The sequence below is a fragment of the Balaenoptera acutorostrata genome, chromosome 12 (genome assembly GCF_949987535.1).
Source record: "Balaenoptera acutorostrata chromosome 12, mBalAcu1.1, whole genome shotgun sequence".
Taxonomy (NCBI): Eukaryota; Metazoa; Chordata; class Mammalia; order Artiodactyla; family Balaenopteridae; genus Balaenoptera; species Balaenoptera acutorostrata.
The window spans coordinates 82,680,256-82,698,813 of NC_080075.1; the positions used below are offsets into that span (position 1 = coordinate 82,680,256).

General features: G+C 41.6%; 1 protein-coding gene across 1 annotated transcript; it reads right to left on the reverse strand.

Annotated features, from left to right (window-relative positions):
* Positions 1-17,499: 17,499 nt before the first annotated feature.
* Positions 17,500-18,211, reverse strand: LOC103018768 (peptidyl-prolyl cis-trans isomerase A). Its single transcript, XM_007183496.3, has 2 exons — positions 18,106-18,211; positions 17,500-18,038 (listed from the first exon to the last, which is right to left on the reverse strand). The coding sequence occupies exons 1-2, from the start codon at positions 18,172-18,174 to the stop codon at positions 17,613-17,615; spliced, it is 495 nt and encodes a 164-aa protein (XP_007183558.2). The 5' UTR covers positions 18,175-18,211; the 3' UTR covers positions 17,500-17,612.
* Between the last annotated feature and the right edge of the window lie 347 nt (positions 18,212-18,558).

Below are 18,558 nucleotides of genomic sequence, written 5' to 3' on the forward strand. Positions count from 1 at the left end.
TCTGCAGCCCCTCTGACCCATTAGGCATTTAATAAATATTTGTTGACTGAATGAATGATTAAAAAACATCGCACATCTAGGAGTCCTGGCCTCAAAGGGCACAGAGGCATTCCAAAGTGCCTGCAAGAGGGGCCGAGTGTCCTGAAGGAGCACTGTTGTGCCCTCGCTCAGCTTACCAAGGACAAAGCAGATGAAGCAGCCTCCCCCCTTCAAGAGATCTAGGGTGAAGTGGGGGGATGTCCCTGTCACTTTAGCTGTGCCAAGTGGCACCCCAAAACTTAGTGGCATAAAGCAACCATTTACTGGGCTCACTGGTTCCGTGGGCCGGGAATTTAGACAGACCACAGTGGGGGTGGCTTGCCTCTGCCCCATGGTGTCTCAGCTGGAAGGCTCCAAGTATGGGGATTGGGACGATCTAAAGGTCTGTTCCCTTGCAAGTCTCATGGCTGGTGCTGGCTCTCGGCTGGGGGCCTCCGTCCCTCTCTCTGGGCTTCTCCATGTGGACCCTCCCTGTGGGCTAGTTTGGGCCCCCTCACAGCACGGTGGCTCATTTCAAAGACAAGCATCCCGAGAGATCCTGGTAGACACTGTACCCCCCATGAACTCGCCTCGGAAATCAAGCAGCATCCGTGCCCCCATATTCTACTCAGCAAGGTGGTCACGGTGCCCCATCCATGTCCAAGGGGAGATAAACCCTGCTTCTCGATAGGGAGGGGGAAGGTTCTGGAAAACCGTGTGGGACTGAAAATATGGTTGTGCCATTTTTGGAAAAGAAAATTGGCCACCAGAAGATAACAATAGTATAGGATGAGAAAGGACACTAAGACCCTCTAAGACTTCCCATCATGGGGGTGGGCTTGGAATAATAATCACAGTAGGAATAACAGGGAGCAAGTGAAAGAAATTTTAGGTTGACCACCTACTTACATAACAGGCCCTGGGTAGATATTTTACATGTATTATCTCACTTAATGAGGTAACATTAGGTTAGTATTTCACAGCTTACGAATCATTTTCACACATGATATTGTAAAATCCTCATTACACACCTCCCAGCCAGGAAGTCTCAGCTTTACCCATGAGGAAACTGAGGTTCAGCGCAAGCAAGGGGGCGCTGCCTTCGTTCCCAAAGCCTAGAAACAGGGGGACCTGCCCCAGGCACAGAAGATTCTGTGCTATGGCCCCCCAGCCACGCGGCAGATCTGATGACAGACAGACTCAGATAGGATTTCACATCCTTTGGACCAGGGGAGCGGAGTTGACAATTTAATATCATTTTGCACTTTGCAGCTGGTGTGAAAACAGACTTTCTGCTCTGGTAGGTTTCTGTGATTTCCTCTCGCAGTCACCCTGTGGTCCCCCAGGCGGCTTCTCCTGTACCTGTGGGTAGTGCAGCCATTCCAGATCAATCCCCAAATCAAATCACGATGAAGTCCCGTCCAGCTGGAGAGCCAGCCTCTCGTTCTCACACAGTGTGGTTTCCAGAAGGCACACCCAGTGTTCTGGGGCTCTCGGGAACGCATTGGAGTCAGCACAACTCTGTTGCTCTCTGGTCAAGTGAAGAGAGTGAGGACATGTCCTTTCACCTACGTGGGCTTCAGTTTTGTGCTCTGTGAAGCGGAAGCAATACTAGCTGCCCTGCCTGCCCCCTTGTTATTGGGAGAGTAAATCCTGTGCACATCACCTGGTGCTGGCTGATGCAGGAAGCCACCAGGAAAACCCACTCTTCTCTTGGGGTTCAAGTTTTGAATGTGTCTCTATTGGAAAATCCGCGCCTATGACTTTGGGTAAAGCTAGGTCCTGCAACAAATAAACCAAACCATGTACGATGGCTCCAATCAGGTAGGAGTGTTTTAGAGACCTTGCTCATCCCTGGGCAGGAAGTACTGGGCAATCCCTCTCTACCTCCATTTGCAAATGGAAGGGGATCACGTGGAAACGCTCTACCCAACCTTGGTCCCCCAGTGGAATAAATCTATCTTAAGGGTGATTTCGCTTTGAATTCTGGGCTCCAACTGCATAATTCCACATCACGTGGCTACACACCAATTTATTGAACCATCTCTGTAGGTTGATTCTGGTTTTGTTTTCATTGATATCATTTTAAACAAGTTATGCTGTGAATATGGCTTTAAAATGCATTTTATGTTACTTTAGTGGAGTCTTGCGATGGAGAGGATTTAAACACATGTGACTAATCTGAGTTTTGACCCAGAACTCTGCAGGTTTCTATATATACCTTTTGCTATAGAAAACTTCAGACGCCGCCATCCCATCATCCGTAATCCAGCGTCAATATTATCAACATTCTTCTAATCTTTTCTCATCTGTCTAGACTTTTAAAAAAATTTTATTGAAGTATGGTTGATTTACAATGTTGTATTAATTTCTGCTCTACAGCAAAGTGACTCAGTTATACATATATATTCTTTTTCATTTTTTTTCCCTTATGGTTTATTACAGAATATTGAGTATAGTTCCCTGTGCTACAGTAGGACTTTGTTGTTTATCCATTCTATATATAATAGTTTGCATCTGCTGTCTAGACTTTTATTTTTTAACTTGCTAGAGTGTTTTGAAGTTCTAAGCATCATATACTTTGACATGAATAAGGTAATATTAAAAATTTGTAAGTTTAGAATTAGATACTTTATTCCCATGACCTAAAGTGCAAATTTTTCACCTACCTACTTCTTTTCTCAGAGGTAACCAATGTTATCTGGCTCTTGTACATCCCATCCAGGTATATTATGCATTTTCTTACTTTTTTACCCAAATGGCAGCATGTTATAAACACTGTTCTGAACCTCTTTTTTCCCACCAGCGATTTTCCTATATTTGTTCATAAAGAGCTTCCTCATTCTTTTTAAATGACTGCGCACTATTTCATTAAAGGGATATATTGTAATTTATTTAATCAGTTTCTTCTTAGGTCATTTTCCCTTTCTTGCTGTTACAAACTACACCACAGTATATAGTGTTGTCCGTATCACACCCGTATCATTATTTTTGAAGTCCCCTGCATGTCCATCCTACAATCTCATCCCTTTCCTTTCCAGAGTTTTCTACCACCCTGCATTTCAGTTTCATTATTTTCTTGCTTTTCTTTAGAGCTTTGCCACATGTATTTGTATCCTTACACAATACATTTAGATTTGCATGATTTTCAGCTTTATGTAAACAGAACCACAGTCTATGCATTCCTCTGCAATTTGCTTCGTTTCTTCGATATTAAGTTCTTGAGGTTTATTTGGGGTGGTAGCAGAGGGATAAATTGGGAATTTGGGATTAACAGATACATGCTACTGTACATAAAATAGATAAACAGCAAGGGACCTACTGTATAGCATAGGGAACTATATTCAATATCTTGTAATAACCTGTAATAGAAAGGAATCTGAAAAAGAATATATATATATATATATAATTGAATCACTTTGCTGTACACAAGAATCATTGTAAATCAACTATACTTCAATTTTTTTTTGATTTTTATTTATTTATTTAGTTTTTACATCTTTATTGGAGTATAATTGCTTTACAATGTTGTGTTAGTTTCTGCTGTACAACAAAGTGAATCAGCTATATGTAGACATATATCCCCATATCCCCTCCCTCTTGAGCCTCCCTCCCACCCTCCCTATCCCACCCCTCTAGGTGGTCACAAAGCACCAAGCTGATCTCCCTGTGCTAAGCGGCAGCTTCCCACTAGCCAACCATTTTACATTTGGTAGTGTATATATGTCCATGCTACTCGGCCACTTCGTCCCAGCTTCTCCTTCCCCCACTGTGTCCTCAAGTCCATTCTCTACATCTGCGTCTTTATTCCTGCCCTGCCACTAGGTTCATCAGTACCATTTTTTAGATTCCATGTAAAGGCATTAGCATACGGTATTTGTTTTTCTCTTTCTGACTTACTTCACTCTGTATGACAGACTCTAGGTCCACCCACCCCATTACAAATAACTCAATTTCGTTCCTTTTTATGGCTGAGTAATATTCCATTGTATATATGTGCCACATCTTCTTTATCCATTCATCTGTTGATGGGCATTTAGGTTGCTTCCATGTCCTGGCTGTTGTAAATGACTATACTTCAATTTTTTTAAAAAAGAAATTTGTCCATGATATTTCATGCAGCTGCAATGCATTCATTTTCCTTTCTGTATGATATTCTGTTATACTAGTATATCATACATTTAATTATTCATTATTGGTGAACTTTTGAACTGTTTCCAGTTTTGCTATTATAAACAGTGCTACCCTGAACGTTTTTTAAGCATCTTTTCATAAGCACAGGTGGAAAAGTTTTTCTAGGGTATTCACTACAGAGTAGAATTGTCAGAATCCATACAGATACTTATCATAGGATGCCAAATTATTTTCCAAAGGGATTATATCAATTCATACTCCCACCATCAGTGTATAAATATTCTGTCTGCTCCAATCTCACCAAAAGTTGATATTTTCAGACTTTTTCATTGTCGCCCCTCTGGCAGATGTAAAATATATTTCATTATGATTTAAAATTGCATTTTCCTAATTAGTAATTAAGTTGAGCACCTTTTCATGTCTTTATTTATTTTTTTAATTTAAAAAATTATTTATTTATTTATTTGGCTGTGCTGGGTCTTAGTTGTGGCATGCGGCATCTTTAGTTGTGGCATGTGGGATCTAGTTCCCTGACCAGGGATCGAACCCAGGCCCCCTGCATTGGGAGCGCAGAGCCTTAACCACTGACCACCAGGGAAGTCCCATGTCTTTAGTGATTATAAAAGATTCTTGCTAGGTAAAGTGTTTCTTCAAGTCTTTTGCCAAATTTTCCATGAGGTTTGTTTTATTATGTGAGTAATACTTAACGCTTTATCCATTACATGTATCAGAAATAAATTCTCCAAGTTTTGGGGCATTTTTACCCCCAGTCTGTGAAAGTCTTTGCATTCTCTTTATGGTGTCTTTCAAATAAGCGTTTTACATTTTAATGTAGTCAACTTTATTTACCTTTTTCTCTATGATTTGGGTGTTTTGTTATTTGTACCTCTTGTGACTTAAGTTTAAGAAATTCTTTCCTCTCCTGAGATCAAAAACACATTTTCATATATTTCATTCTAAGTATTTTATAGTTTGATCACTTGTATTTACATCTTTAATTCACTTGGAGTTGATTTTCATGTATGGTGTGAGGTAGGAATCGAATACCATGTTTGCCATATGGATAACCAATTGTGCCAACACCATTTATTAAAATCCCATCCTTTTTCCTCTGATTTGCAATGCCTGCTCAGTCATAAATCCAGTTCCATGTGTATGGGCGTCTGGCCCTGGCTCACCAGTCTGCCCTTGTTTGTCTGCTCGGTAGTTAATCTGACTGTCCCTGAACTGATACTACACTGTCTTCATCATCTTGGCTTTGTAATACTTCTTGATGATGTCTGATTAAGATTTGCCAAGTCCCTCACTTTGTTCAACATCTTCCTAACACTACAGGCTATTCTTGGTGCTTTTGTACATACATTTTAGAATCAAATATTATTCTAAAAAGAGGGTAGTTTCTACTTCTCAGGATATTGTGAAGTTTTAATCAAATAATATGTGCAAAGTGTCTACTCTAATTAATAGGTACTAGGTAAGTGATGGGGGAAATAAGCTGGCAGAGTCACCTTGGGAAAGTATTCTTGCTGTCGGGATCTGCTGTCTGTCATGACGTCAGTGGTAGGTGAGGCAGTGTGACAAGTCTCACTCTGCCCAGTACACCATAGAGCTATTGTGGGAGTAGGAGTGAGAGAAGAGATGTGAGAATACTCTGCCAACTGCTAGTTGTCTGAAACTTTGTATCCCTTCCACGGGGATTATCAACTGGTTATTGGCAGGACTACAGTGTCCTTGGATGAGCAATAAGTGACGCTGAAGGCGTCACCAAATACTGGGCAAACTTATGGATTTTAACAATCTCATTCCTTTTAAGAAGCATTGTCTAGTTTCACTGATACCGTGAAGGCCTTTACATGGATGTGGTTTTTGTTCTGCTGGCACACAAGTGCTTAGCTCAGTAAAGAGGTTTTGCCAGGGGTTTTTCCTGGGCACTCAGCTGTGAGAAAAGAAACTATGGTACCAGAAAAATGAGATATTATGGTACAGTTGACTTTGCTTCTGCAGGAGAGCAAAAATTCCCTTCTAGTCTCTTGGGTTCTGTGACTGGGTCTAAGAACGAAATGGACATAAGACAGCTTAGCAGGAGAAAAGTATACAAATTTTACTTCATATTTATGTAATTACACAGGCGTCTTCAAAAGGAAAATGAAGACCTGAAGAAGGTGTTAGGCCCAAAAGCCTATATACTTTTTACACAAAGGACAATAAATTGTGGGAATGTGACAGGACAAAAGGGCTTGGGCTAGGGACAGTAAATTTTGTGACAGTGACCAGGAAATGTACACGGGAAACCAGTAGACCCTACGGGCTATTTCAGAAGTTTGTTTGTACAGGTCCATTCTGGCGTCAACTACAGTCTCCAGTGATAAGAACGTTCTTCTCTTCCTGGTACCTTTCTCACGGGAAATTTTAGACCCTGCTTTTAGGTAGAGAAGAGACTGCTGCTTCTCAAGTGCCTTCAGCTCGAAATTATCTTATGCCAAAGCCACATATCCTGGGTGGCATGTCTGTGTCCCTTCACTCCCAACTCCCAGTTGCCCTTAAAGTGCTTCCAAGCTTGAGCAGCAGCCTGTGGTCCCATCGCTTGTCACAAGGCACCTGCCCAGCTCCTGGACTGTCCCCTGTGCTGGGCAGCAGCTTGGCCTTTGCTCCTGGCCTGCAGAGCCCATGGAGGACGTGGCCGGGCTCACGTCTCCCACAGCAGCTCAGCTAGGCTTGGGACAACCCTGAAGGAAGAATGCTGGGCTGAGAACTTGGATTCACAGCCTGACTCAAACCCTCCTGGTCTCTGTGACCAGACGCCTATGATTCCTACGTCCTGCAATTTCCCTAATGAAATGTGGGCATAACGTTACTTGCCTTCTGGGAGGATGAGTGTCGGGAACTGAACACAGAGCCTGGGAGGCACTAGGTGGTCGTTTTGGCCACACACACTCAGTAACTGGTGATTGGAGAGCTGGGGGAGGGGGAAGTGTGGGGTGTATCAGTGGTGGTTAATTGTCTGGGTGGTATGAACTTTGGGGATGTCATGTGTAAGGGGCGATGGGAGATGAAGCAGGAAGGGAATATTAGGATCAAATCTGGGGAGCTCTGAAAGTCAGGCTTAGATATTTGAACTTTATTCTCATGGTGTTGGACTCAGTTTAACTCCCTTTACTAACACTTTCCTACCACTTTGCTTCCTAGCCAAGACCCTCTGCTACAGGTGCCTACAGCCTGGTCCAAGGATCTCAGGAGTTTCCTCCAGCTCTGTCTGCCATTCCTGGCCCTTCCAGCTTCTCCTGGAGTTTTACCAGTTCCTATCTTACTGCTTTCTACCTAGATGATCCTTCAAGTAAACTCCCCACTGCTCGTTCTGCCTGGCTTTCCATTTTCATCACCCTTGAGTTATTCTCTCAGTTCTTATCAGTGAAGTCACAGGCATGTGGTGCTCTTTCCAAATCCGCTCTGTCTCCTAGGACCCAGCTGCCCTAGAGCCGGAGATCTTTCCGGTCTGGAAGGGGAGGGGGGACGTTGGCACTGGGGAGCTGGTGAAGAATTCTCAAAGACGTAAATGACCCAGTCAGACCTGGGCCATCACCTGGCGGAGTCAGAGGAGTGAATAGTCTATCTGGTCCCTAGGAAGAAATCAATCAGCTGTATTGATTGGTATGGGGGAGGGGAGGTGGCGCTCAGGAAGGCTCATTGTGTGTGTGACACGTGCAGCATTTATAGGCTGAAGTACCGCAGCCATCGAGCACGGTGGGAGAGGAATGGCTTGTCTAGCCTGGCCCTCTGGTTACTAGAATCGTAACTGCTGTTATTCAGGGGTGCACCTGGCCCAGATATCTTAACATCTGGAGACAGAGGCCTTGGAGGGGGTGTGACAAGGGCAAGGCCCTGAACTTGTGCATCATGGAATGTCTGTACCTAAAGAGGTTCTTCAACTCAGAAGTCTGTAAATGTGACCAAGAAGGACTTAGCTATGCTCTTGTATGACATCAGTCTGGAGAGACTAATACCTGGATGAAAGGCATTGGGCAGGCGGCTCGGAAGACTGAGAGGTAAAACAACATAAGCATTAGTGGAGAGGGCTCTGGAGGAGCTAATGTATTATTAATTAACTAGCTAGTTACCACAGAGACTCTGTAGTGTAGAGGTTAAGAGGTTTTGGTGTGAGGCTGTCCTGTATGAATCTGTGAGGAACTAGCTCTTTGACCCTGAGAAAGCTACTTAAACTTTTTCTCAATTTTGTTTAAGCTGTGGAATATAACAAACACAAATAGAAAAAAAAAAAAAAGAAGTCTTTCGATGTATAGGGAAATAAACATGTTTAGAGTGAACACCTCTGTACCCATCACCCAGGTCAAGAACTAGAGCGCCGGCATCACCCCAGCTCCGTCCTCCCACGCCCCACTCCAGATGTTCCCTCCCAGCTCATACTCCCTTCCCTAGCTCCTGAAAGTAACCGCTTTTCTGAATTGTATGGTAAACACTTCCCTGTTTCTTCAGTTTTACCACCTATATGTGTAACTCTAAGCAATGTGGTTTAGCTCTGCCTGGTTTTGAATATTCTATTAATGGACTCATACTCTCCATGCACTTTCTTCTTCTACTCAATGTGCTCTTAAGATGGATCTGTGCTCTTGCATTTAGCAAGATTTCATTAATTTTCATTGTGACATAATAGTGCATTAGATAAATGATCTACACATTATTTATCCATTCTACTATTTATGGATATTATACTGTTCCCAATTTTTTTTTTTTTTTTTTTTTTACTACAAACAATGCAGCAATGAACATTCTTACCCTGAGTCTTGTGTATACCTACAAGAGGTTTTTTTTTAAAGCCTATATCCAGGAATGGAATTGCAGGGTTATACATAGTGTATGGGTTTCAACTGTCATTGATCACACCAGATTGCTTTCCCAAGTGGTTATATGTATTAATATTCCCTTCAGCAGTGTACAAGGGTTCTTCTTGCTACATGCCCTCACTAAGATCTGTTATTGTCAGAACTATTTTTTTTTTTTCTGATTTGATGGGAAAGTAATATCATGATTTCATTTTCTTGATGATGAGTGAGATTGAAATCTCTTTCTGCATTTGTGTTTCTCCCTCTATGAACTATGTTGTAGTCTTTTGGCCATTTTTCTACTGTGTTGACTATCTCTTTCTTATTGATGTGTTAGAGTTCTTTTTCTTAAAAAAATATTTTGGATAAAAGCCCTTTATTGGTTATATATGTTGCCAATCGTCCCTCATTCTTTGGCTTATGTTTTTCACATTCTTAATAATGCCTTTGACCCAAATTGCTTTAACTTTAACACAATCATATTTATATGTGTATATATTTTTCTTTACAGATGATGTTTCTGAATCTACTTGAGAGACCATTCCCTATCCAGTAGCCATAAAAATATTCACTTATATATTTTTAATTTGGGATTGTAAGCTTCTTAGCACATTTTATTATTTATCTTAGCACAATTGTATTCCTCTGTCCTTTGTCTGGCTTTTATTGTTGTTGGAATCGCACAGTATGTGGCCTTTTCAGACTGGCTTCTTTCACTTGAAAATGTGCACTTAAGTTTACTCTATGTCTTTTTATGGCTTGATAACTCATTTCTTTTTATTGCTGAGTAATATTCCACTGTATATTTATTTATATCACAGTTTATTGATTAATTTGCCTATTGAAGGACATCTTGGTTTCTTCCAAGTTTTGGCAGTTACGAATACAGTTGCTATAAACATTTGTGTGTGGGTTTTTGTGTGGCCGAACTTTTCAATTCATGTGGGTCGCTTTTTTATATTTAAAGAGCCATTCATCACTTTATTTCTCTGCTCTCTGATTTTATTAGAAGCAACTTGGAGGAGACAGGCAGCACCACTGCGCCTGGAAATTTCCTTCATTAGATTGTCAGTTCCTTCGGTACAGCTTCTCATTTACATGTTACCATGGGTGATAATACTGTTAAATTTTATCTTTCTGCATGCAAGTTCTTCTGGCCTCTGATAACACCTTTCTCACATTCAAGTCTTCACCAACAGCCTCCTTGAAGCCCTTTGGCTCCTACCATGTCTGGTCCCAAAGCTAAGGCTACATCTTGCAGGTTTTCGTTACAGTGACACCAGACTCCTGGTACCAAAACCTATCCCAGCTATCTACAGTTTTATTTTAAAAAACCTACCTCCCACTTAGCAGCTTGAAACAACAGCAGTGATTTATGTTGCTTGTGCGTCTGCAGTCTTAGCGAGGCTTAGTGACCAAGCTCATCCCTGCTCCTTGTGGCATCAGCAGGGGCATGTCTCACTCCTTTCCTAACAGAGCTCCAATTTCAATACGTTAGTACTTCTCGCTCCATCTCGCTCTATCCTTCCTGTCAACCTTCCTTTCTTCGCCTCTGTGCTGCATTCTGGATCATTTCTTTACATCCTAGTTTACCAAATTTCCCTGTCGGTTCTAATATCTATTTGAACCCATCGATTAAATTTTAAACTTCAATCTGAACTCCTTTCTCTTAAAAATGGGTCTCAACTTTATTAAAGTGTAATTTGCAAAGAGTACAATGCTCAGATTTTAAGTAAACAGTTTGCTGAGTTTTGATAAATGTATACGCCTGTGTAGCTATCACCCCAGTGAAAACATAGAGTACATCCATCACCCCCAAAAGTTCCTTTATTGCCTTCGGAGCCTCAATACTCCCCTCAGTCCCTTCCCAGGCCACCACTGATCTGGTTTCTAGCCCTCTAGATGAGTTTTGCCTGCTCTAGAACTTCATCTAAATGGTATCATGCAGTCTGGACTCTTGTGTCTGGCTTCTTTCCTCTTCAGCATAATGATTCTCTCATGTTTCTTGTGAGTATCTGTAGGTATTCTTTTTCATTCTATGAGTATACCAGTTTGTTTATCCATCGACCTATTGATCCATATTTTTGGGGGGGTTGGTGGTGGTCTTGGTGGTTTCCCATTTTTTATTATTGTCTGTAAAGCTACTATAAACATTACTCACAAGTCTTTTCTGTGGACGGATGTTTTCATTCCTCTTGGGTAATCACCAAGGTGTAGAATTGTTGGGCCATAGCGTAAGTTTATTTTAATTTTACAAGAAAAAGCCGAAGGATTTTCCGAAGTGATTGTCCCATTTTACATTCTCACTGGCAATAATGAAATTTCCATGCCCCACACCCTTGCCAATGCTTGGTATTGTAAGTCTTTAAAAAATGTTTCCTCATCTTACTTGGTTTGTAGTAGTATCTCTTTGTCTTTCTAATTTACATTTTTCCATGACTAAAGATATTGAACATCTCTTCATGGGCCTATTGGCCACTTCTATACCTTCTTTTTGAGATATCTGTTAAGTCTTCAACCTGTTTTAAAATTGGGTTGTCTCATTATTGAGTCGACAAGTTTCTTTTAGGTTCTAGATACAAGTCCTTTGTTAGCTACATCTGTTGCAAACATTTTCTCCATGTCCTTTTATTTTAAAAAAAACAACAACCATGCTTTTAAAAACGTCTGTCACTGTCACTTCACCCTGCTGTTTTTCTTTACAGCCCTTCCTCATCTGACACATTAAGATATATTTGTTGCTTATTTCTGTCTTCCCTACTAGAATGTAAATTTCATGTCTTTGCCTCTTTGTTCAGAGCTGAATCTTCAGCACCTAGAACACTGTCTGGCCCCTAATAAGCTCTGAATAAATATTTCTTAAATGAATGGTTAAAGTCCAATCCTATTTTTCTCAGTGGAATAACAATGACTAGCCTGAACATTTATTTTGAATAAATGTACCTTTACTTTGTCAGTTGATATCCAAACTAAAATGTTGGAATACCTACCTAGTTAAAAAGGACTTGAAAGAATTACCTGGGCAGAAGTAACATTGGATTCTTACAGGATTAAAGAAGATGCTTCTGGAAAATCATGCCCCTTTAGAAAGAACTTAAAAGCTATTGCTATTGTCTTCAATCATTTTTTTTTCTAGCCTGTTGAGCTTTTTAAAAGAGAAGTTGAGACCGGTTCCTCGCCAGGAGTTATGCAATGAATGAACAGCCATTATCTGTGCATGCAGAGTCTGAAAATTGCAGCCTTGGATAATGACATTCATTGAGAGAAGTTTCTGAGAGTCAGAGAGAGGCTGCCATAACAAAATATATTTATAGAGTTCTCTTGTCTTGACTTAGAATAATTTGATATCAGAATAAGACTCTTAGGCATTAACCCTTTGGTCATAACTTTATGCTTTTTTTTTTTTTTCTTTTTTTGAAGCTACTGGACAAAGTGCCAAATATTCTAATATACAATCTCTTAATTTATAAAGTCTCAGTGTCTGTGAATTACATGGCAGGATATTGTAATTATTTTTCCAACAGTTTTACAGGGTAGACTTGGCTAACACACGCATGGTTTCACTAACTCATTGAGACCTTGGTAACTGACTTACCCAACCAGGAAATCCACCTATCATGTCTATCCAGTTCAGGTTTCTGTCCTTGATGATATCTGTAGGGCTTGTTTATCTTGGTACTCCAGATCTAGATTTAGTCTACAGATCGAGTTATGTACAAATTTGCTAAATTTATTAATATATCTGTATATTTACATACACATGTAAAATATGCTAACTTAAAATAACATATGTGTATAATTGTGAAATGGTTCTGGTGTTTATTAAATACTGATCCCCAAAAGTAGGGCCTGTGTAAAGTCCTTACTCAGAGCCTGAATCACTGCCTGTACAAGATTGCTGTCTACATAATAGCGCCCCCTGGAGTCTATAACGTGAATGGTGAGCAATCAAGTTGTGCAACTTTGGCCCTGGGGTTCATCTCTCTCTCGGGACACCATTTTTTCATCATTTTTGACAAACAGCTTTCCACTGTCAGTGCTTACAGGCTCCCTGTGGAATGATCTCAGACTCTCCATTTGCCTGCTCAAAGATCAATCTTTAAAAAACAGATGTGTTCTACCCAAACAATGGAGAATAGCAACTCTTTTTATCCCATTTCTTTGACTGTGGATATTCTAAGTACCCCAAGATCTGTGTGGTCTGTGAAACTCCAGTTGACTCTTCCATCATTGCTTCTAGACAAGCTATTATACAGTTACCTGTGGTTCCAAGTAAAAAGAATCTTCTAGGCCTCATCATACCTGGAAGATATTTTTCCAGTTTTTACTTACCATTACTTATTAGTTATTTCCAATATTTTACTATGGAAATAAGGCTTCTGGCCACTAACATAGGTTTTTTTAAGCTTCTACAGCTATTTAGTAGGTGAGTTATATTTACAAACCAAGCTAATTTATAAACCAGGTGTGCTTCTCTCACTGTTGTGCCCTTAGTACCCAGCTCAACACTTGGCACAAGCTCAGTTAATATCATTTCAACCGCATTAAAATTGAAATTTTGTAAGCTAGGCAATTAAATGGGTCATGGCTTATTTGAATTGGGTTTTTGCTAGAAACAATAGATGGATGCACATTGAATCATAAGGCTGGATAATTTATCTGCTCTGAGTTGATTTAAAAAATGAAACAAACACAATCTATGAGTTTGTATTTAGTAGAAATCTCTAGGAAATTGATTAAAGTCTTATCTTTATTTTCTTTCTGACCAATAGGGCTGACAGATATTAGAAGAGTTCCCTGAATTGTAGAAATCAACTTTGGAAAACTTTCAGAACAGAAGAGGCAATTCGGGCTTCCCTGGTGGCGCAGTGGTTGAGAATCTGCCTGCTAATGCAGGGGACACGGGTTCGAGCCCTGGTCTGGGAAGATCCCACATGCCACGGAGCAGCTGGGCCCGTGAGCCACAATTGCTGAGCCTGCGCGTCTGGAGCCTGTGCCCCGCAACGGGAGGGGCCGCGATAGAGAAAGGCCCGCGCACCGTGATGAAGAGCGGTCCCCGCACCGCGATGAAGAGTGGCCCCCGCTTGCCGCAACTGGAGAAAGCCCTCGCACGAACCGAAGACCCAACACAGCCAAAAATAAATAAATAAATAAATAAATAAATAAAAATTTAAAAAAAAAAAGAAGAGGCAATTCATGTTCTTAGAGTGATTGGGGTGTTATCTTAAATGGTACTGGTGACATTTTAAATTAATAACTAATAAGATAACTTAATAATTGATTTGAATGGCACTTTGCAGTTTAACATGTTATAAAGTATATCATTTGAGCTACACATCAGTCTCAAAACTGTGTGAGTTATTTTTATTCCCATTTTGGGTTTTTGTTTCTGTTTTTGTTTTTTGTTTTTGTTTTTGTTTTGGTTGTGCTGCATGGCTTGCGGGATCTTAGTTCTCTGACCAGGGATTGAACCTGAGCCCCGGCAGTGAAAGTGCCGAGACCTAACCACCGGACTGCCAGGGAATTCCCTTTTTATTCCCATTTTGAAGACAAGTAAAACTGAGGCTCAAAAGGACAAAGTAATTGGTCCAGATTGACCCAGCTGGCAAGTGTTCTAATTCTAAAGCAATATTCTTTCCACAACACCCCAACACCCATTTTAATGCCATGAAATGATTCATATTAACAGTCTGTTAATTCATATTCCAGGTGTTGTACTAGATGCTTAAGGACGAGGGGGTACAAAGTAGAATAAAATCACCCTCAAGGAACTGCAATCTCCCTAAGGGATACTGGTGGTAGAAAGCCGGTTACTGTGCCCTGTGACGAATGCCTTTGTGGAAGGAAGCCCAGGTGCTCTGTGAACAGAGACAAGGAACTTCTCAAGGGCAGGACCACGACACATTCCTCTTCTGATCTCCTTAGAGCCTTAGGCACATACTGGGTGCTCAGAAAATATTTATCAGATGGGTTGATGGCTGCATTGTTGTAAAAAAGAATGAGTGAGTTGACTTCTGGATCCCAAAATAGGTAGAAAATTTCCAGGACGTTCTAGGTTAAGGAAGTAGTGAAAGCCCTGTGTTTTAGAGGTCACCTATTTTAAAGAACAGTCCCATGGGTTAAAGAGATGTCTTTGTTTACTGAGACAATGCGAGGTGGCTCCTTTGTACAACCTTCTGCAGTTAAGTGGAGCCCAACACATGTTCTGCACCCTTGTCTCTTTGACTGTGGAGGTGTGGCTAACGGGGGCAGTGAGAACTCCACTTCCATGAGCAAAGAACATTGGAGGTTATTATTTTCTTTCCTTTTTTTCCCCATTGCCTCAAAATTGCACTACCTTTCTGTTCATATCAAGTGCCACTCTTGAGAGCGCGATCTCTGTTTCCGAGTGATTCGTTGAGAACACTGAGTGCCAGGCCACGTGCTAATTAAGGCTTGTCACATACCATTATGGCGCCTTAGTAATACACCAATTAACAGTCACTCTAATTACACCACTTACATGAAATTAAAGAGTCGAGCTGATGAGAAAGAAGAACCTGTACGTTAGAGCAAAACAGAACGTTCATCAGGTTTCTGATGAAATAGCCTTTGAGAAATCTCTTCCTCCCCATTGCCTAGTTAAAGAAATATTTTCAGAGGGTAGGGGAATGGCCTTTTGTAAAATGAACTGGCAAGAAATGGAGAAAAAATACACATGCTTGCTGCTAGAAGGGCTGAGTGCTCAGGCTTTAAGGTCTGAGAGACTGGGTTTAAATACTACACATCTGCCCTTTCTAACGCTGCTCTCGGTAAACGAGGAATAGGAGCGAACTTCCTCAACCTGTAAAAGGCATCTACAGAACACCTGCATTTTACTTAATGGTTAAAGACTTGATGCTTTCCCCCTAAAATCAGAAATAGGACAAGGATGTAGTCTCTCACCACATCAGTGCAGTATTGCACATTGTAGTTTATAGCTGGCGCAATGAGGCAGAAAAAGAAGGCATCCAATTAAAAAGTAAGCAAAACTTTATTTGCAGATGACATGATCACCTATACAGAAAAGCCAATGAAATCTACAAAAAAGTCACTAGAATTAATCAGTGAGTTTTACAAGGTGGCAGGATATAAGATCAATATACAAAAATCTGCTGTATTGCTACATATCTGAGCAACTTTTTTGCCTCTCTGAGTAAGTTTTCTTGTCTGTGAAATGGCAACAAATGTATATACTTTATAGAATTGCTTTGAGGTTCCTGGGACAAGATTCAATAAATGTTGGTTTATTCCTATTTTTATAGCATAGCAAATTGGAGCCTTCAGTGGGCCTAGCATGGTAGCTTACCCTCCCAGACTAGCATGAAAGAAAAAATGATGCATTAGGGGAAAGTCATTCCATGCTGGAGTAACATCCAGGGGAAGTTTTAAAGCTGGAAATCATTCAGATGGAGCAAATATTAAGAGAAGTTCCAATCTTGCAGCCCAAGCCACCCAAATCTGCTCTCTCTCATCCATACCCCCTCCCCTACTCACCCATTCCCATTTTCTTAGTTCATGACTGAACTTTTTTAACGAACTTCTAAACAGTTTTTCTACTTTTGATCTCCCCACCTTAAGTCCAATTTTTTCACGGCGGCCAGAGTGATCTCTCTAAAATGCAAATCTGATCACCTCATTGTGTTATTTAAACCCTCTTGTGTTTCCCTATTGAACTCAGAGTTAAGCCCGAGCTTCTTCATAGCCTGGCTTCTGCAAACACACTAGACATTTTTTGGACTGAACCACTTACACTTTCCCCAAAACACCAAGCATTTTCTTGCTTCTCAGCCTTTCTCAATTTGTTCCTGCTTCAAAAAATGTCTCCACCTTTCCTCTCCACACCTGTCAAGCCCATCCCAACCACTACCCAAGAATCTGCTAGGCGTCCTTCCACTGGGGCGCAAGGTCGTCTTCCCTGTGAAGTCAGTCTCGATTGCTCTAGGCAAAATTAATTATCACCTCCCAAACATCCTTCTCTCCTAGGCGTTTAGCACACTCTACTGTAATCTTCTCTTTACCTGTCTATGAGCTTTTTAAGGACAGGACCACACACTTGATTTGTCCCTGTGTCTCCTGTACCCATCAGAAGGCTCTGTAAATGTTTGCTGAAGATATCCGGGATCCTTCTCTGCTTCCTGCCATATTCCTTTTGCTCCACCCAGGCCTGACAAATCCTGCCTTCCAGGATGGCTCTCATTCCTTCCATTTGATCCTATCTTCAAGATCTCTGGCCCAGCTGGAATTCAGGCCCTTGCAGGAGCTCTTCCCAGGCTTCCTTCTCCCCTGGGTTCTTGGTGCCAATCTTGATGTCTGGGTAGTCCAGAAGAACGTCCTGGTTTTAGTCTTTGCTCTGCCTTCTTCTAGCTCTGTGTTTTCTTTTTTTTTTTTTTTGGTTGTTTAGTTTTTATTTCATAACCATAATCTTAACTTTGCAATTCAGCTAAACTTGGAGGGGAGTAAGGAAAATATGGAACCCAAAGAAGTGCAATGAGAGGACAAAGATTATAGTATATTTTGAGCAGATGGGGATGAAGGGGTGCTCTCCTGAGCTACAGAAGGAATGGTCTGGTGGTTAAGATAAAACACAAGTCAAATTTATTATTAGATTTGTCCACAGTCAGCAATGGTGATCTTCTTGCTGGTCTTGCCATTCCTGGACCCAAAGCGCTCCATGGCTTCCACGATATTCATGCCCTCTTTCACCTTGCCAAAGACCACATGCTTGCCATCCAACCACTCAGTCTTGGCAGTGCAGATGAAAAACTGGGAACCGTTTGTGTTGGGGCCAGCATTTGCCATGGACAAGATGCCAGGACCCGTGTGCTTCAGGAGGAAATTCTCATCATCAAATTTCTCCCCATAGATGGACTTGCCACCAGTGCCATTATGGCGTGTGAAGTCACCACCCTGGCACATAAATCCCGGAATTATTCTGTGAAAGCAGGAACCTTTATAACCAAAGCCTTTCTCCCCAGTGCTCAGAGCACGAAAGTTTTCTGCTGTCTTTGGAACTTTGTCTGCAAACAGCTCCAATCTGTTAACATAGCTTTATGGATTGGATGAGCAGTCACTTCTTGGTTTCCAGGTCCCTTACCTCGAAGGAGACGCGGCCCAAGGGCTCGCCGTCGACGGCGATGTCAAAGAACACGGTAGGGTTGACCATGGTTGGGCTGCGCGGGAGGTTCCGGGGTGGCGGCGTCTGCAAACTAGCTCTGTGTTTTCTAGCCTTGTCTGATGTGAGGAATCTCCCAGGTACACAGATTCCTGGGCCCCTCCCTGGGAGATTCTGGTTCCCCAGGTCTGGGTTGGACTCAGGAATGGAGATAAGCCCTGGGTGATTCCTGCCATCAGTCAGGCTTGGGAAATGCCACCACCCTCTGACCAGGGCAGGTGTATTCAGTCCTGAAAGGTGGGGGGTTATTCAGGTTCTCCTCTCCTTTCCTCCAGCACATGCCCTGGCTGCGTTGTTCACACCTTGGGGACTCAGATTTCTCTATTTCTAAAATGAGCAGGGGTTCAGCGCTCATAGCCTCAGTGCTTCTTCTCT

Bases quoted from the DNA above. Each gene is read 5' to 3' on its own strand.
- LOC103018768 (XM_007183496.3), bottom strand. From the start codon at position 18,174: ATGGTCAACCCTACCGTGTTCTTTGACATCGCCGTCGACGGCGAGCCC. The intron at 18,039-18,105 runs GTAAGGGACCTG...AACAGATTGGAG, and splicing joins TGGGCCGCGTCTCCTTCGAG to CTGTTTGCAGACAAAGTTCC.